The 21,372-nt window shown below is 35.0% G+C and overlaps 1 protein-coding gene and 1 long non-coding RNA gene across 2 annotated transcripts in view; both read left to right on the top strand.

The window, feature by feature from the left end:
* Window positions 1-21,372, top strand: part of LOC309653147 — a 425,233-nt gene that overhangs the window by 166,292 nt on the left and 237,569 nt on the right. The window lies entirely within an intron of this gene.
* The window catches only part of LOC309653091 (charged multivesicular body protein 1B2), a 44,639-nt gene continuing 31,585 nt past the window's right edge, over window positions 8,319-21,372 (top strand). Inside the window, exon 1 of the mRNA XM_082447472.1 lies at window positions 8,319-8,469. Coding sequence (XP_082303598.1) covers window positions 8,454-8,469 — 16 coding nt within the window. The 5' untranslated portion in view covers window positions 8,319-8,453. The remainder of the gene's footprint in view (window positions 8,470-21,372) is intronic.

The raw sequence follows: 21,372 nt of genomic DNA, 5'->3' as shown, positions 1-21,372 counted from the left end.
TAGATCATTCTAGAGCTAGAGCGGTGGTTCTTTTTTTTTAACATCTTTATTGGAGTATAATTGCTTTACAATGGTGTGTTAGTTTCTGCTTTATAACAAAGTGAATCAGTTATACATATACATATGTTCCCATATCTCTTCCCTCTTGTGTCTCCCTCCCTCTCACCCTCCCTACCCACCCCTCTAGGTGGTCACAAGGCACGGAGCTGATCTCCCTGTGCTATGTGGCTGCTTCCCACTAGCTATCTATTTTACATTTGGTAGTGTATATATGTCCATGCCACTCTCTCACTTTGTCCCAGCTTACCCTTCCCCCTCCCCATATCCTCAAGTCCATTCTCTAGTAGGTCTGCGTCTTTATTCCCATCTTGCCCCTAGGTTCTTCATGACCATTTTTTTTTTTTTTAGATTCCATATATATGTGTTAGTATTCGGTATTTGTTTTTCTCTTTCTGGCTTACTTCACTCTGTATGACAGTCTCTAGGTCCATCCACCTCACTACAAATAACTCAGTTTTGTTCCTTTTTATGGCTGAGTAATATTCCATTGTATATATGTACCAAATCTTCTTTATCCATTTATCTCTTGATGGACACTTAGGTTGCTTCTGTGTCCTGGCTATTGTAAATAGAGCTGCAATGAACATTGTGGTACATGACTCTTTTTGAATTATGGTTTTCTCAGGGTATATGCCCAGTAGTAGGATTGCTGGGTCATATGGTAGTTCTTATCTGGAGGTGATTTTTATCCTCTAGAGGATATTTGGCAATGTCTGGAGACATTTTTGGTTGTCACAAGTTGAGGGGCAGGGGCTTACTGGTATCTAAGGTGTAGAGGCCAGGGATACTACTAAACATCCTACAACATGTAGGACAGACTCTAAAACCAAATAATTGACCAGATCAAAATGTTTATAGTGCTGGTTGAGAATCCTTGATCTAGAGGTAAGAACAGTGGACCACAGTATAGCTGATTTTAAAGAAAATAAAATTCAAAAATCAAAGAATATAAGTACTAAAATATAGAGGACTTGAAAAATGTACAAAGCATGCTAACTCTGTTTTAAACAATCACTAGATAAAGTTCTAAAACCAGGGGAAGGACTTTGACAGAATTTTAACTTGAGATTCCAAAATTGATCTGGGATGAAAAGTAGTAAGAAAGTAATACTAAATAAAAGTAGTATCTGGAGCTAAGTATACAGGTTCTGTGGCCAGTAAAATGGGGTACAGGAGTAGAGGATAGTCTTTTAAGAGAGCTAGTATTTTGTTTGTTTGCTTTTTACATTGCATTCACCTGCTTTTCTGATAAAAGTCTCTTATTTTTGCTTTTTCTTCTTTTAAGAGTTATCTTCAAACAGCTCCTGGATGGTAAAATAATAGAGATAAGGAAAAGCTTTATTAAAAATGAGTTTCTCATCTTTTCTTCTAAAATCAGGAACAAGACAAGGATGCCCACTCTTGCCACTTCTAGTTAACATAGTACTGGAAGTCCTAGTCATAGAAATCAGAAAAGAAAAAGAAAAGAAAGGCATCCAAAATGGAAGGGAATAAGTAAAACTGTCACTATTTGCAGATGACATAATACTATATATAGAAAACCCTAAAATCTCCACCAAGAAACTACCAGAACTAATAAGTGAATTCAGTAAAGTTGCAGGATACAAGATTATTATACAGAAATCCGTTGCTTTTTTATACACTAATAATGAACTATCAGAAAGAGGAAGCAAGAAAACAATCCCACTTAAAATTGCATCAAAAAGAAAAAAAAATACCTAGGAATAAACTTAACCAAGGAGGTGAAAGACTTACACTCTAAAAACTATAAGACATTGAAGGAACTTGAAGATGATACAAAGAAATGGAAAGATATCCTGTATTCATGGATTGGAAGAATTATTGTTATTAAAATGTCCATACTACCCAAAGCAATTTACAGATTTAAGGCAAGTCCTTTCAAAATACCCATGACATTGTATCACAGAATTAGAACAGATAATCCTAAAATTCATATAGAACCACAAAGGACCCTGAATAGCCAAAGCAATCTTGAGAAAAAAGCACAAAACTGGAAGTATCATGCTCCCTGAATTCATTCTATACAACAAAGCTACAGCAGTCAAAACAGCATGGTACTGGCACAAAAGCAAACACATAGATCAATGGAACAAAATAGCTCAGAAATAAACCCAGGCACTTTTGGTCAATTATTTACAACAAAGGAGGCAAGAATATACAATGGAGAAAAGACAATCTCTTCAATAAGTGGTGCTGGGAGAAGTGGACAGCTATATGTAAAACACTGAAATTAGAAAATTTTCTCAAACCATATAAAAATAAACTCAAAATGAATTTAAGACCTAAATATAAGACCAGAAACCATAAAATTCCTAGAAGAAAACATAGGCAGTACACTCTTTGACATAATTCTTAGGAATATTTTTTTGGATCTGTCACCTAAGGAAAGGGACACAAAAGCAAAAATAAACAAATAGGACCTAATTAAACTTAAAAGCTATTGCACAGCAAAGGAAACCATCAAGAAAATGAAACAACACCTTACTGAATGGGAGAAAATATTTGCAATTGATATGTCTGATAAAGGATTTATTTCCAAAATATATAAAAAGCTCATACAACTCAACATCAAAAAAAAATTAAAGGGGCTTACCTGGTGGTGCAGTGGTTGAGAATCTGCCTGCCAATGCAGGGGACACGGGCTCGAGCCCTGGTCTGGGAAGATCCCACATGCCGCGGAGCAACTAGGCCCGTGAGCCACAACTACTGAGCCTGCGCATCTGGAGCCTGTGCTCCGCAACAAGAGAGGCCGCGATAGTGAGACGCCTGCGCACCGTGATGAAGAGTGGCCCCCGCTTGCCACAACTAGAGAAAGCCCTCACACAGAAACGAAGACCCAACACAGCCAAAAATTAATTAATTAATTAATTAAAAAAACTAAAAATAGGCAGAAGAATTAAATAGACATTTTTCCCAAAAAACTCATACAGATGTCCAACAGGCACAAGAAAAGATATTCAACAACTCTAATCATCAGGGAAATGAAAGTAAAAAAAAACAATGAAATAGAATGTAAATTGCTTATAGCCACTATGGAAAACAGTATGGAGGCTCCTCAAACAACTAAAAATAGAACTACCATATGATCCAGCAATTCCACTCCAGAGTAAATATTTGAAGAAAAGGAAAACACTAATTCAAAAAGATATATGTACACCAATGTTCACAGCAGCATTATTTACAATAGCCATGATATGGAAGCAACATAAGTGTCCATCAACAAATGGATAAAGAAGATATATATATATATATGTATATATGTATATATGGAGTGGAATCTTCAAAACATAAAAAGACTCACAGATACGCAGAACAAAGTAGTGGTTAACACTGGGTAGAGGGATGAGGGAAGGGGATTAAGAGGTACAAACTACTATGTATGAAATAAATAAGCTACAAGGCTGTAATGTATAGAACAGGGAATATAGCCAATATTTTATAGTAACATTAATGGAGTATAATATATAAAATGTTGAATCACTTATGTTGTATTTCTGAAACTAATATAAATCAACTATACTTCAATTAAAAAAGAAAAATAAAAAGTTAATTTCTCTGTGAACACTTACACCTATATTAAAGAATTTCTGAATCATTCAACTCTCAAAACTATTTTGGAATCATCTGAAATGGAAAGATCTCTAATAACAGCAAATGCTTTGTTCTTTCTCACAATATCACCCTTTAAGAATCAACTCACTGATTATTCAAGTTTAAAAAGATTTCCTGGCAAAGAGAAATTTTAGTGTTGAGTGCTCTGTTACAATAAAAGTTTCTATGGAAATGTTCTTTCTGATAACTATACATTGCAGTCACCAAATATTACCATTTCTTATTAAAATAACAATGAAATATTAGAAATTATCACAAATAGAAATGGTAAATATGTGGAGGGATTTTTCCTAATTACCCAAGACTATTTTTTCATTATTTTTCTGTTCACTTAAACCTTACATTCAGATTCTCATCTTGTCTCCTTTTGCTCATCTCTCACTTCCTAATTATAAAATGGATGACTTTTCAGGTCACCTATGGCAGCCACTCAAACCAATTCCTCTTGTCTTTAAACTTCTATTCCCACCTCGTCTTCTATTTGCCTCAGCTAAAAGAGCTTTACCTCGTCTATAGCTCTAATCTCTTTTACCTGCCACTTGAAGAGTGCTAGACCATGAAATTTTGAAAATCAAATAAAAAAGAGGAGAACAATGAAACCAGCAAGGTGTTCTTTGTCTGCCTAGGAAAATAGTTTTTCCATTATGAACAGAAAGACCCTCCTTTACACCTTGCTAGGATTTCCAAGAAACTGAATACTCTGCTTATAGAAATTAGAAAGACTGCCAGCCAGCTGGAATAATTCTTCATTTTACTCTTATGCTAAATGGGTACTTGAGCTATAGAAAGCAAGGAGAAGTGGTCTTATTTATAATTCCTCCTTGCCAATCTGCTACGTGCATTCAAAAGTACTGGATTAGGAATCAAAGGGTCCTGAATTGAATACAGACTCCATTTGCTCAAAACTTGCTTAGGCAAATCATATAATCTCTCTGAGCTTTGTTTTTCTCTCTTTTTTTTTAATTGGTAAAAAGGATAATAATGCCTGCCAGTTTGCCTCAGGTTACTTTAAGTATCAAACGAAATGGTGTATAAGAAGCACTTTGTAAACCATGAAGTTCCATCCAAATTGAGTTATTTTAGGCAGTATAATAAGATTTATATTTCTCTATATTAGAATTTTCATTTCCAGTACACAAACAGACACAAAATATAGACTTCTGAGCCCTGCTCCAAACTTATTCCTCTGAATCTATAGAGGTGAGGCCCAACCATCTGTATTTTTAACAAGAACACTAAAGTTTGAGAGGTACTATATAATGCACCATTCTCTTTTCTGATGTATTCCTTTCTTTCTACTTCAAGGAAAGTTTAACTGTCATGTACCATTTAATTTTCTAATCATCTTGAAATTGTTTGCTAAAATATAACAAAAACGTTGTTGTGTTGTCACAAAACAACCTAAATTAAATTTTAAAAATTAAGTAATTTAAATTTCAACTGCAATTGTTTTATAAATGTTTTTAACTTTAAAAAGGAAAGCATGTTCTTTGTAATACAATGGATTGCAAAATATTTAGAGAACTAAGAATGAAGAATCATGAAAATAACTCAATTTCCTGGGGGAATTATAATTACCACATTAGCTTTATTCATGCTGAAGTTTAACACATTCAATAGCTGCTGAGTTAAGACACTATATTGGTTCTTTACATCTCAATTATCTCAGTAAAAATTCAAGATCTCTTAAAACACACCTAAGTTTCAATAGGTGAATTTTACCATATCTGAGTTTATCAATATGTGACTTATGTTGTTTCAGTTAAACCTTCTTATTTAGAGTTAACTAAGTCCCAAAAGAACAGTTTGGGAGGTCCTATACCTATCATTTTTATCACTATAGCCCTGTTCTAAGAGTGAAAGAAGAAAAAGTTAGTTGCCTATCTAGGTTAGACAGGGTAGGTGGTATTACTAAATCTGGTAGAGTGGAAGAAACAAAGCCAATATCTAAGATAACCTAAAACAACAGGAAATATGACTAAATACAATGAACAATGAATGAATAATTGTGCCTAGGGTGAGAGAGTAAAATTATAGTTTTAAAGACCACATCTGGCTTTAAAAACACTAACCTTAATCATCACTATGATAAACTAAACATTTCCATATTTCATACTAACATGTTTAGGAGACTAAAATAAGTTATTGATCTTAGTGTTTAATCAGAGTATGTGTTAATATAACACCAATATATTCTTAGAGGTTATATTAATGTGGAAACAACCCAAATAACCATCATCAGGAGAATAGATGAATAAATTATGATATATTCATACAGTGGAATACTCTATTTCAGTGAAAATGAATGAACTATGGTTACATGTAGTAACACAAATAAGGAACATTATGATGAGTTACAAAAGCAAGTCAAAGAAGAAAGAAAAACAATTATGATTTCATTTACACAAAGTTCAAAAACATGCAACGCTAAAGAACATATTGTTTAGGGATGCAAATACTATTGGTAAAACTATTAAAAAAACAGAGAAATTATATATAAATTCGAGACAGTAGTTGCCTCGAAAGAGGGAAGGAAAGGAATGTGATTAGGAAAGGAGTACATAAGGGAATTTATAGGGAATGGTAATTTTCTTTTCTCATAATGGGTGATAAGTCACAGGAGGTTGTTGTATTGCTTTTGTTTATTCTGTACTCATGTTTTACAAATATTATTTTATAGGCATTCAATGTTTACTAAAAACAATTAAAATTTGATGTATTTCCTTTCTCTGTAATATATTTGCTCTGCCATAAAACAAGTTTATGATTTTAACAGATTTCAATTCCTTGCTTTCAACAGCAGCAGTTACAACTGAATATGCATATACATTAAATAGTTCTATTACTGTGCCTAAGATCAAAAAAATTACTAAATCTAACTTTAAGAAATAAGATGTCCAAGGAATAATATGAGGGCAATTTTTGGAGTAAAAATTAGTTTAGAACTCATAAAAATAAAAACAACTTCTTAATCTTCTAACTGGTTAGTAAATCAAAGATATAGGCTATGTATTTTTTTTTTTTTTACTTTAGATGGACAGCAATAACAAATTTCCTAACTGAACAAATCTCTTCAGATTTTAACTTTACTAAAAACCTGATCCCAATCTAAGAAGTTCTACAATATGCAAAAACACTTTAAAAACACTTTTAAAAAAAGCTTATTCTTTTAAAAAAAGAATATAACTAAAATACATAAAACTTGGAAATGCTTAAGCTTTAGTGGATTGTTCTGTCAACATGTGGATTTATTGAAAGAGCTGTGTTAACACATGTTAAAAACCTAGGGACGAACTTTTTAAAACATTTTTTTTTACCTTTTTACCAAAAAAAGAATTCTCAAACTGTGAAATACAGTTACTGGTTTACCTAGTATGGAAAGTGATGAAACAATAATGAAATCTGTCAACTTTTGTCTGTCTCCATAAAAGTAAATCTTGCGTCCCAAATATATACATATGGAGAGATATAAATAAAAATCTTTATACAGTTTCACCTATGGAAGTGGTTTACAGATTGTTCTTCCCCAGAACTATACTCAAAAAGGTTTTTCCAGCATTAAGTGTTTATAATTCGATAAGTTTGAAGCCTACCAATAGTCAACACAAAAGAGTAAAACACTAGCTTTTTGAACCATTTTAGTTTTCAATAGGAAATGCTCCTAAAGATAAAAAGAGGCTTAGCCAATTATTTACTCATTATTTTCCCCACATATTTAAATATTAACGATAAGAAAAATTTTAACGCCAAGCTTATAAAATTCCTTCATAAGGGTATAATTATTCTAGCTATTTTTTCCCCCCAAAGTAGTATCTCTTAGCTCTTTCCTGGAATGTCTAAGAGTTTTGAATTGAAATGCAGCGACACCAACGCCAAAGATCCCCTTCCTTCCCATAAATCTAGAGATTCAGCGTCTAATAAATTACCTTTGGATATATTAATAACTCACATATAAATGCTAACCGCTATTTAGCATTTCTATTAACCTCCCGTCCATTAAAGATTTGGTAGTAATTTTCATATTTTACACCATCTATTATATAATAATAATAAACTATTTATTACGAATATATATTTCACAGCAACTTCACCTCTTAAACCTAGGCTTACTTTTTTCGTCCTCCCCATCTAACCTAAAACTTTAGGATCATGATCCTTTTTAACACTTCAATTGAACCTCACAACTCAAAACTACCAACCCCGCTAATCCCTTATTTCATACGATTATAACGTTTTTTTTAAGTACTTTAAAAGCCCTATACCTTTTTCCTTCATCCGTAAGACAAGCTCTGAGAACAAAAGTGAGGGGTCAAGGATAGTGTGAAATCTGAGGGAAGAGGTGGGGCAGAAGGTTAAAGAGAGTTTGGAGGAGGACAAAAGAAATAACTAGACGGTCAGCTGGGTGACGAAAACCGTTAGGCGCCGGTTAGGCTAGGGTGCAGCTAAGGACACGAGGGGGAGGGGCTTAACCGCTTGCCCTCTAACCCCCAACGCCCGGAAGCGACTGCAACACGCCCTAACCGCCCCTCAGAGCGGCAGCCATTTTGGCTTTGCTCCAGCCCCGCCCCTCGGACGCAGACGGCTCCATCCCCCCACCCCCACCCCACCCCCGCCTTCCTCGCGCAGAAACTGGAAGTGGGATTGCGGACGTAGGAGTCAGGCCGGCAGCAGCTCAGGACTGGAGTCGCGCTCCAAGCGCACTGCCGTCAAATCCTTGCCGCTGCCTCTGGCTGTCGCCTCCCAAGAAAAGTCGTGGGACCATGTCGAATATGGAGAGTATCCTTTCCTTCTGAAAAGCTGCTGTTAGGGCTTAAAGAGGTGGGGGAGAGGAGGGCCTGGGGCCCTGGAAGGTGCCTGGTGGTGACCTTTTAGGTCTAGTTGAGGAGGGGTGAGGGTTCTGACTCGGATTGGTAGGCGCTGGCAGCTTGTTTTGTTTTGTTTGTTGTTGTTTTCCTGGTAGCCGCAACCATCCTGAATCAGGGGACGTGGGGCTGCTTTGAGAAGATTACTGAACACGAACCCTCCCTTGTTGAAGGCTACTGTCACCTGTTCTTTCAGTGAATTTATCCACTTCTGAAAAATCGAAGGAGAGTGGTGTGGAAACAGGTGACAGTTTGCCAGAGGTTTGGGGCAGAGGTATAGGTTTTGAATGGGTAACGAGGGCAAATAGTTTTTGTGGAACTTCTTCCTTTTTCTGGATGGAGGTGACTGGTAATGAGTTCTTAATACCAGCCCTCCGAACTAAGTTGATCGCTTGCTTGCTAATAATCTGATTTAGCACGTGAGGAAACTCATAGTTTCCTAAAGCCACAAAAATCCATCAGTTGCACCTGTTACCACTTAAGCAATGAGTTCGAGGTTAGGAACCAAGCTGTGCGAAGCTCTGAATTGAAGAAGGATGAGATTGTTTTTCACAAGTGAAATACCATCACAGGATTTCCATGTCGATGTCCTTCTTCCAGAAATTGGCATTACAGAAATAGAGTAGTTTGATATCTTGCTATTGAATGAAACATGGCAAAATAACAAAATGTGGGTCATAGAAATTCTTTGATAGCTCATATTGAAACTATTTTCATTCATTAATTTGTAAGTCTGAAATATAGAAAGACATTTGGTGAGAGGATTAAATTATGTAAACTGTACTGAGAATATTGGTAACATATTTGGTGCTGAACTGGCCAAGTTAAACCAAGAATAAAATGTGAACCTTTGTGGAGGTGCAGAAATAGGTCATTTCATGAACAGAGTAGATGACTAAAAGGCCCAGTTTAAAGGATATAATTTATAGAAGTGTAGTTGTGTTAGATGATTTTTATTAAAGCACCATCATAAAAGAAAGAGCACTGGATTATGAGTCAGAAGATCAATTTCCAATCCCAGTTCTGCCTTTTAAGAAACATGTGAGTTAGAACAACTCATATAGCTTCTGTCATGCAATGTTTACTCATCTGTAAACATACTAACTGACCTGCCAGCCTTATAAAGCTCTTGTGAAGATAAAATGAAATGTAAGGGCTTACTAAATTATGAAGTTTTGAACATGTTAAGTATTAAGAAGTAGAGTACAAATTGCTATCTTTTTCGCCAGATCTTTTGGAAGGGTTTGAGGTAATAGCTCTAAAACTGCTTTTATTTCCTACTTTAATAATGCAAGTTACTTTTGCTCACCTAAAAACCTACTTTATGTGATTTCCAATAACAAGATAGTTACTAATTTTCTTTCACTGAAAAGTATGTATGCCTGACTATAATTAAAATTAATGGTACTATTATCAGTAGTTTAATACATAACAAAAATGAACTATAACTACTCTTAAGTCCATCAAAGGAAGTGAGGACTTCATTCATACCGTCTGGCAGTGATTAGTTCTCTTGGTCCTTTTTTTAGAATCCAGACCTTTTCCTTTGAGTATAGAGGAAGAAAATGACATATGGACTCAGACCTGTCTTTCATAAATAAATAACTTGAACTGAAACTTGAGTAACATTTATTTGTCACCTATTTGAAATGCAGAAATCTCATTGTTACAGTATGTAAGAAGAATAAATGTGCCAGCACAATTGAATTAGCATGGTAATTGTGACTTCTGTCTTTGGGCAGTTAGATACACTGAAGTTATGTTGGATTAGATCCAATATCATTTTAAACAACTTGATGGAATAGCCAAACTATTTATTTTTTTAAATTTTTATTACAGTATGGTTGCTTTACAATATCATGTTAGTTTATGCTGTATGGCAATGTGTCTTTTCCTGGGGAAAATATTTGTCGCTGACATCTCTTTCTCTAGGAGATTCTAACCTGAAAAAGGTTGAGAAGCAACGAAGTAGATAATAGGTACTGTAGACATAAGAGTAAAGAAAGGGATGTTGTGAAGTGGACTGGTATCATTGTCTCCTTTTGTAGTCACCTAGACAAATGAGACTATGTTATAGGCAAAAATTGCCAGCTACCTTAAAAATGCTCTCCATTGTGAATGGCTTTACATCCTAAAGCAGAATTACAGATCAGAGTCTCTGAGGCTTTGCTAGTGTTGACAAATGTATTGTGATTTTTTAACCAAGATATTAATAATAGTTCAAATTTTGTTTTTTTAGATATTGTCACCTGACAGTAGTCTTATAATGTATGTCCTGGCTTGCTAGTAGAATGTTGTCTTACAAGGAGTATTTTATGTAAGGAATGCTTATCATTCATCATTTGATGCTATTTGAGGATCAGTTCTGAGCAATTCACTATGAAAGTTAAAATGCAAAAAAGAGAAATAAGAGTTGAGCTGGCTTTGAATTCCTTCTTGTTCTTCTATTCACAGTTAGTTACCCATCTCTAGGCTTCAGTTTTCACATCTGTAAAATGAGGGACGTTGACAAGCGATCTCTAAGGTTTCTTTCAATTCTGAAGATCTCCCTGAGTTTCTGTGTTCCCAAACTCTACCACCCAGACATACACAAGGGATGATTAAGATGCTGGGAGCTGAAAAAGAGGAAAGTTGGGTATATAATGCCACTTTTTCTCATCAAATGTATGAATAACCATCTATGGTATGGCACCACTGCTTTATTCTGGAGCAGGCAGGTGCTAGTAGAACATTCTTATTCCTTCATCTTACCTTCTTTGTTTTCAACATTTACTTCTATGTAAAGGATTGTAAAATCCTACTGTTGGCACTTGGAATCAAATAGCTTTCTGCCCTACTATGTTGGGATAACTTACTTTCCCTTTGTGTTGCTCCACCCACTTCAGAGAGGTAGGCAGGACGTAAGAGTTCTACGATGAATTTCTGCTAGTAAACTGACTAACCATTTTTCTTGAAGCAGATTGAAATCTTAGAGCAAGGTTTCCTTCTGTATGCATAATAAATATGTGGAACCCTAATAATTGTTATTTATTTAAATTTTAAAGCAATAATCTATTAAGGCATAGCTGATTTCTCCTCTTTGCCTGTCAGCAGTGTAATTGCTATTGAAAGAAATCACACAGAATGTTTTTTTTTTCTTTTTAAATTTATTTATTTATTTATTTTTGGCTGTGTTGGGTCTTCATTGCTGCGCGTGGGCTTTCCCTAGTTGTGGAGAGAGGGGGCTACTCTTTGTTACGGTGTGCGGGCTTCTCATTGCAGTGGCTTTTCTTGTTGCGGAGCACGGGCTCTAGGTGTGTGGGCTTCAGTAGTTGTGATGTGCGGGCTCAGTAGTTGTGGCTCACGGGCTCTAGAGTGCAGGCTCAGTAGTCGTGGTGCACTGGCTTAGTTGCTCTGCAGCATGTGGGATCTTCCTGGACCATGGCTCAAACCCGTGTCCCCTGCATTGACAGGCAGATTCTTAACCACTGCACCACCAGGGAAGCCCAACATAGAATGTTTTAAAGACACATTGGGATTTTTTTATTCCCTGACTAGCCATATTGCCCAGTTAAGATAGGTGACTTATCTAAATCATGAGGTGGTAATGACAATTTATTGAACATCTACTGTGTACCAAACTTTGTGCTGGGGATTTTATATATCATCTCAGAACCTCAAAACAACCCTGGAAGATGGGTGGTATTGTCCTCATTTTATAGAACAGGCAATTAAAGCTAAGAAAGCTACAGAGCTTGTAAGTGTAAAGAATCTGGGCTCGGCTCCAAAGTCTCTGGTGTGTTCACGTTTCCATAGTGCCTCCAGAACTTACAGTGTACTTCAGTTATATTTGATCGAGTCCTAGGGTTATGCAGAGCTACTCTTTCTATATATTGACATTCCATTTGAGATTTTTGCTTTTAAAAGAGTTTGGAAAACCATGAATCAACACAATCACTTTAAGGAGGACCTAGCTTAGATTTTCTCGAAGACAAGTCTAGTTCATAGATATATTTCCTATTAAGAGGTACACCTGTATGATGTAATGTTTTAAATTTTAATTTTATAGAGTTAGAAGGTAGGGAATACTACTTTCTGAAAATTTGAAATAATTGTTCAGATGATTCATTGATTTTCTTATTTATCAATCCCAAGGGCTAAGAGAGTTAGTGTTTTGCTTTTGCATGGATTTTGGCAGGAGGAGGGAAACCTATTGTCATTAATGGAGATCTTTGAGACCAATTTTTCAGAGTCAGTGTTTATGTTAGCAAAAAAGCAAGCATGGTGGTGTGTGATAAACCTCATAGTGGTTAAGAGGAAGACGGTAGGGAGGGGAGGAAGAAGGGTACACTGGGCAAAGGAACTGTATGTGAAGACACAGAGTCAGGTAACTGGTGGAGGCCATCATCACTGAAGCACAAGTTGCTGGAGCCTGGGATTACCCAAGATCTAGTTTAGGGCCTTATGCATTATTCTGTACATGTTAATATGTATTACTGTTCAGCCTTTCTAAACCTTCAATCCATCAAAAATAAAGTATTTCAGTCATTGTCTTTTCAGTTGGCAAAGAAAAAGAAATACTGTCTTAATAGCAACCACTTTGCCAAATTGAATTTATGATTAGTCAGTGAAGGAGATTATTCTGCCAGTGTTATTTTTTCCAAATAGAAAAATACTCCAAGGATTTACAGCCAACTAAAATATCTAAAATATTTCACAGTATATCAACTCTGATTCATAGTTCAATTTAGTGAGTGAATCAACGCCATTATTTTCCACATTAGCAATAGAGGATATTCACTTATTGTAGTGTATACAGAAGGTGATTATTTGAATAGCAGGCACCTGAATTTAAGAATCGCATACCTTGGTTGTAGAAGGTACCCGAGAGTTAGAGGCAATGTTTTAGACCCAGGAGTGTTTTGATTTCTGGCCTAGGACAAAAGATACATCATCAGAAAAACACTGGTTTTACAGGTTGCCTGGGATACATAGACACATATGAATATATTTGGCAAGGGTGGTAGTCTAAGATATGTAGTCCTCCTCTATGGAATCATGTGCTTTATACTATATTTATGAGTCAAAATGAGAAAAATAAGAAGAGACCATGTAAAAAGTATTTTCCAAAGCCAAATGTATTCAATTTTAAAAGTCATCCTTTACTGTGAGACTCTCCTTCCTACATTTTTGGTGTTGCTCTATTCTTTCTGTTAATTATACCAGTCCAAGGATTTTTTAAAAAGTCTGGGATCTGCTATGACATTGGTTTTCTCACTCTTAGCCACAGAGCCCTTTTTTTTCCTGAATGGAATCATGTAGAATCCTAATATACAATAGAAATAAACATCATTGTATTAGTATAAACTTATTCATAAGCTTATATGTGTAAATGAGTCCTCTTGCCCAACATCAGTGATGCTTTTTCCCCAGTATATCAGGTACCATTGCAAAACATTTTTTCTACTATTCATTTACTTAAAACTTTTGAGTACTTCTGTTAATCACTGCACTAAGCTGATGGTATAAGGATAATTAGGATTCATCCTTATTCTCAGGGTGTCCATAGTCTAGTTAAAGAAGTAGACATGTAAACAAAGAATTATAATGAAATACAGAAAAGTACATCAAATATAAAGTAACATGGGAATACAGAGTAAGTAGCTACTGACACTGTAAATTTCAAATTAGTGTTTCCACAGAGTATACTTAAAATTTAGGACCAGAATGTATGAAAACAGCCTTGGAGACCAGCTATTTTATATTAAATTTATATCAAGCACAAAGAGGTTCAACGTATCCAAGTTATAATACTACTACACATTCCTAACAGCATTGTCCATATACCAGTATTATTATTATTATTTTTTAACATCTTTATTGGAGTATAATTGCTTTACAATGGTGTGTTAATTTCTGCTTTATAACAAAGTGAATCAGTTATACATATACATATGTTCCCATATCTCTTCCCTCTTGCATCTCCCTCCCTCCCACCCTCCCTATCCCACCCCTCTAGGTGGTCACAAAGACACAGGCCTACTAGATAATGGACTTGAGGATATGGGGAGGGGGAAGGGTAAGCTGTGACAAAGTGAGAGAGTGGCATGGACATATATACACTACCAAACGTAAATAGATAGCTAGTGGGAAGCAACCGCATAGCACAGGGAGATCAGCTCTGTGCTTTGTGACCACTATTATTTAATACATGCTTTTGGGTTTTTTCTTTTAATTTTCAAGCAACCCTCTTTTTTAAATTGCAAAGATACCATCTCATGGAACAGGACTATAAACTCTTAATCTAACCTTTTATTTGAAATGAATTTTTTACAAAAATCATGTAATTTTAACCCTCACCCCCCCAAGAGCAAGTACAAAAAAGAATAAAAGACCAGTTACCTGCCACTGGGCTTAAGAAATAAAACATTACCAACTCATCTCCCTTATTTCCCCACCAAAGGCAACCACTGTCTAAAAGTTCATATTTATCATTTCCATGCATTTGTTTATATTTGACCACATACATGTACATTCTTAGGATATAATTAATGTCTTGCATATTTTCCAATTTTATGTGTGTGGTATACTGTTTTCTTTTTTATTCAAGATGATTCTTCAGATTCATTCATTATGTCATTTTCACTTTCACCTCTATGTAGTTTTTTTTTAACATCTGTACTTTTTTTTAACATCTTTATTGGAGTATAATTGCTTTATTGTAGAAATATCACACAATTTATCTATTCTATTTAGTGATGAATATTTAGGTAGGTTGTTTCCATGGTTTTCTGTCATTATAAACAATACTGCTATGATCATTCTTGTACATATTTCCTGTGTCAGCTGGGGACAGTTTCTCTATGGTATATACCTAGGAGTGGGATTGCTGGGTTGGAGACTATGGGTATTTTCAAGTAATGATTCTTTGATGATTTCCATTGTAATCTATATACCTTTTATTTTTCTTATCATGCTTGGTAGGACTCCAGAACAATGCTTAATTTATATATATATATATATAAAATGATCACTTTCTTGTTACAGTCATCCCTGGGTATCTGCAGGGGATTGGTTCCAACACCCCCCCCCCCACCGCAGATATGCAAAGCTGCAGATGTGCAAATCTCTTAGTTGGCCCTCTATTTGCAGATGCAAACCCATGGATACAGAGGGATGACTGTACTGATTTTAAAAGAAATTCTAATTATTCACTGTTATGGATGATGATTGCTCTAGTTTTTGATAGATATATTTTCAGGTTAAGGAATTTTTTGTGTGTTTTTTTTCCATTCCTAGTTTAGTAGAAGTTTGGTCATGAACTATTCATCTGAAAGTTGGTTTGATGAATACATCAAATACTGGATTTTATTTAATGTTTTTTCTTTATATGCTGAGATTATCATCTGTGTTTTCTTCTTTGACCTCCTAATGTGGTTAAAATACATAGATGGATTTTTTTAATGTTAAACCATCCTTGTATTTCTAGGCTAAGTCCATCATGAGTATGAGGTATCTTTAATACATTGCTTGAATAAAAATTTTGTTCTTGGTCCCCACATTTTGATTCTGAATGATGAAAGTAACTGTTTTCAGAACATTGTTACATGATGTTTTTAAAGTCTTGGCAGCTACAATTCAGAGTAATTAATTGAAGTGATAGTCTTATGTTCATTCATTAAAACTGCATGCAAAAATTCCATGGGGGTGAGAGGGAATATTGCTTCATTGCTAATATTTTGTTTAGTATTTTTGCCTCTCTGTTCATAAGTGAGTTTAGTCTATGTGTCCATTAATATATAGTATCCTTTTTTTGATTTAGGTATCAAAAGTTAAGGAGTGTTCTTTATATTTTCTATTCTTTGGAAGAGTTTGTATAAGATAGGAATTGCTTTTTTCTCAAATGATTGATGCAGTGCACCAGTAAAACCATTTGGACCTGTGACTGTTGTTAATTAATTACTTTGTTTATATGTTAAAATATTTTAGCATATTGAATCAATAATTTAGAATTCTATTTATTTGTTTTTAGTTCATTTCAGAAATATTGTTATATGATGGTCCATTCTGTCTAATTCCAAATTTTTGGCATAGTGTTCATAATTTATTATTTTAAAGTAACTTTATCTGCAGTTATTTCTCCATTTTTATTTCTACACTTTGTTTATGCCTTGTCTTTTTCCTTAATTGCTTTCTGTAGAGGTAAGTAAATGTTATTATTATTTACAGAGAACTCAATTTTAAACTTTTTGATCCTTTCGATTATATATCTGTTTCTATTTTTTCCCTCTGAGTTTTTTTCTTATACTTCCTTCGGATTTATTCTTGTTTTCCTGACTTTGTGAGATGAATGCTTATCGAGTTAATTTTTAGCCTACCTTCCTTTCTATTGTGAGTTTTTAACGGTAGAAATTTCCATCTGAGTATGGCATTAGCTTTACATTCCACAAGCCACATTCCACTCATTTCATTGTCATTCAAGTCTATTTTTAAATTAAAAAAATAAATTCTTAAATCCATATATATAGTCTTTTCCAAATACAGTAAGTCCCCTACATACGAGTGAGTTCTGTTCCAAGATCAAGTTCCTAAGTATAATTTGTTCGTAAGTCCAACAAAGTTATCCTAGGTCCCCAGCTAACACAATTGGCTATATAATACTCTACTGTAATAGGTTTATAATACTTTTCACACAAATAATACATAAAAAACAAGCACAAAAAATAAAACATTTTTAATCTTACAGTACAGTACCTTGAAAAGTATAGTAGTACAGTACAACAGCTGGCATACAGGGGCTGGCATCGAGTGAACAGGCAAGAAGAGTGACTGGAGGTGGGAGATGGTAGAGCTGAAGGATCATCAGCAATAGGAGATGGAAGGCAAGCTGCAATTTCACTCACGCCTGACGTTGATGGCACAGGTTCTGGTTCCTTGTTGGATTCAATTCTATCTACCCTCTTGAAAAAACGATCCAGTAATATCTGGGTAGTAGCTCTTTTTTTCTCATCATAGATGACACAGTAGCACCGGATTGCATTCTGAATGGCTGCCGCAACCTTCGTGTACCATTCTACGTTTGGGTTCTGTGCCTCAAAAACTAACAGTGACTCCTCAAATAAAGAAATCCCCTTGCCATTACCTGCGTCGTGAATCTCTTCGGTTCTTCAGTTACTTCTTCTTCCTCTTGTCTCTCTTTGCCCTTTCTCTGGGCCTCCAATTCCATAAAGTCTTCATTAGTAAGCTCCTCTTGTTGCACAGCAAGGAGTTCAATGAAGTCGTCCTCTTGCAGATCTAGCTTGAAGTAAAGATATTGTACTACTGTACTCTATATAATACTGTAAAGTACACAAAGCACAACCACTTGTAGAGGATGCATGCACATGAGAATGTACACCAGAGACATGAACTAACGTGATTGGACATGCAAACGCACGTTCGCATCTTTGAAAGTTTGCAACTTGAAGGTTTGTATGTAGGGGACTTACTGTAGATATAGATATAGATATATGCGTATTTAAAATAAACTTTTAGGTGACTTCCCTGGTGGTCCAGTGGTTAAGACTCCGCACTCCCAATGCAAGGGGCCTGGGTTCAATCCCTGGTCAGGGAACTAAGATCCCATATACCGCAACTAAGCCCATGTGATGCAACTACTGAGCCCGCGTGCCACAATGAAGACCCAGCACAGTCAAAATAAATAAATAAAAAGAATAATAAACTTTTAATCTTAAAAGAGTTTTAGATTCTTACAGAAAAATTGTGAAGTAAATTCCTATATTAATTAATTCATTATTGAGTTGTGGTTAGACAGTAGGTTTGTCTGATATCTATTATTTCATATTTGCTTTATGGCCCAGGGTATGATCAGTTTTCATGTGTCATATGCTTGTAAATGATGTGTATTCTCAAATTATTGGGCACAGGTTTCACTATAATTCTCTATATGTTAATTTTTAAATTAAGCTTCTTAATCGGGTCTTTTGTAACTTCTATATTCTTAGTTTTGTCAGTTAGAGAATTTTATTAAAATCTACCAAGATTAATAATTTTATCTGCCAGTTTTATATATATACATACAAACACACTTTGAGGCTATGTGGAGGAACGTGGAAATCTAGAATTATTTCAACAATTTGTGAATTTACTTTCTATCATTTTATAGTGATCCCTACTTTTAAAAACTTTCTAATGCTGCTTTTAGGTAGTCTGTTTTGATTGATACTAATAAAGCTACAACTGTTTTTTTAGGTTAGTATTTGTCTGGTATAATTTTTTTCTGTCTTTTTACATCCAGCCTTTCTGTTTAAGTGATTTAAAGTCCTGTTTAAAGCACATATTTATAATTTGTTTCATTATTTTTTAATCCATCCTGACATTTTGAGGATGTTTCTTTTTATTGATATTTTATGATTTCTGTGTATCCTGTTTTCTCTGTGATTCACTTCTCTTTTGCTACTTTCTTCTGGATTTATTAAGTGGTTTACCCCATTTTTCCCTTTACTATTTTAGAAGGTACATGCTATTTCCTTAGCAGTACCCTTCACATTTTTACATGCATAGTTAATTTAATTTCTAAATAATTAGAAACTTTTTTCTTGGATTTTTAAACATATAATTTGTCACCCCATCCTCTGTTGTACATGCTTTTATTGTCTATGTTTGTTCTGCCTGTCTAATCTCCAAAATTAGACATTATGATTATCTTATAGTCAGTATTTCTCTGGATTTATCTGTGTTTACCAGTCTCTGTGCTCACTAAACCTTTCATTATGTCAGACATAATTTTGATTTTTGTGAAGTACATTCAGTCATCCTTATTTAGTCATCATTATTCTCAGATTCTGTGTTTGCAAATTTACCTACTCACTATAATTTTTTTTTAACCTGAAATCATTCCTTGCTATGCTTTCAAGGTTATTCATGGACATGCTCAGGCAGTGAAAAATTTGAGTGGACAAAGGAGCACGTTCCCAGTTAAGGGTGAACAATATGATGCTCTGCCTTTTTACTTCAGCTCTCATACTTTAAAGGAGTGTCTTTTTCACTTTGTCAAGTGCCACTTTTTTTTTTTTTGCATTTTTTGTACTTTTTGTTGGTGATTTCACTAATCTCTAAGTGTAGTGTTTAAGTGCTGTATTGTGTTCTGAAGTGCAAGACTGTGATGTGCCTTATGGAGAGTATATGTGTGTTAGGTAAGCTTCTTTCAGGCATGAGTTATAATGCTGTTTGCCATGAATTCAATGTTACAGAGTCAGCAAGATATATTAAGTAAGATGTGTTAAAACAAAAATATGCATAAAACAAGGTTATGTATTCATAGGTTGACAAAAATGTTTTGACCAGAGACTCGCAGGAACCTAATCCTGCATTTTCCTTAGGAGAAATGTTTCTGTACTCATTAATTCCCTATTTGCAGTGATTTCATGAAACATAACTAACATGAAGAATGAGAATCTGCTGTACATCCTTTGGAAGTTACATTAGCATTTTATTTGAAATCCTACTCAGTCTGATCTTTAGTTATTTTATAAATAATCTGAATTTCCACTATGGCTCTTTTAAATATTTTAGTATTTGGTATTCTGAGGTGCGCTATGATATATCTAAGTCTGGATTGATTTTTTTTTTAGGATTTATTTTTTATTTTTTAATAGCTCTTTATTGGAGTATAATTGCTTCACAATACTGTGTTAGTTTCTGTTATACAACAAAGCAAATCATCCATATGCATACACATGTCCCCATATCCTCTCCCTCTTTAGCCTCCCTCCCATCCTCCCTATCCCACCCCTCTAGGTCATTGCAAAGCACCGAGCCAATCTCCCTGTGCTATGCTTATGCTTCCCACCAGCCAACTATTTTACATTCGGTAGTGTGTATATGTCGATGCTACTCTCACTTCGCCCTAGCTTCACCCTCCCACCCCATGTGCTCAAGTCCATTCTCTATGTCTGCCTCTTTATTCCTGCCCTGCAACTAGGTTCATCAGTAACATTTTTTTTTAAGATTCCATATATATGCTTTAGCATACAGTATTTGTTTTTCTCTTTCTGGCTTACTTCACTCTGTATGACAGACTCTAGGTCCATCCACCTCACTACAAATAACTCAGTTTCGTCTCTTTTTATGGACGAGTAATATTCCATTGTATATATGTGCCACATCTTCTTTATCCATTCATCTGTCGATGGACATTTAGGTTGGTTCCATGTCCTGGCTATTGTAAATAGTGCTGCAATGAACATTGGGGTGCATGTCTCTTTTTGAATTATGGTTTTCTCAGGGTATATGCCCAGTAGTGGGATTGCTGAGTCATATGGTAGTTCTATTTTTAGTTTTTTAAGGAGCCTCCATACTGTTTTCTGTAGTGGCTGTATCAGTGTACATTCACACCAACAGTGTAGGAGGGTTCCCTCTTCACCACACCCTTTGTAGCATTTATTGTTTCTAGCTTCTTTAATAATGGTCATTCTGACTGGTGTGAGGTGATACCTCACAGTAGTTTTGATTTGCATTACTCTAATAATTAGTGATGTTGAGCATCTTTTCATGTGCCTCTTGGCCATCTGTATGTCTTCCTTGGTGAAATGTCTATTTAGGTCTTCCACCCATTTTTTAACTGGATTGTATGATATTTTGATATTGAGCTCCATGAGTAGTTTGTATAGTTTGGAGATAAATCCTTTGTTGTTTCATTTGCAAATATTTTCTCCCATTCTGAGGATTGTCTTTTTGTCTTATGTATGGTTTCCTTTGCTGTGCAAAAGCTTTTAAGTTTAATTAAGTCCCCTTTGTTTATTTTTGTTTTTATTTCCATTACTCTAGGAGGTGGGTC

Source organism: Balaenoptera physalus, assembly GCF_965194825.1.
Source record: "Balaenoptera physalus genome assembly, chromosome: X".
Taxonomy (NCBI): domain Eukaryota; kingdom Metazoa; phylum Chordata; class Mammalia; order Artiodactyla; family Balaenopteridae; genus Balaenoptera; species Balaenoptera physalus.
Note: the sequence above shows the minus strand (reverse complement) of the source record. Positions and strands in the feature narration are given on the sequence as shown.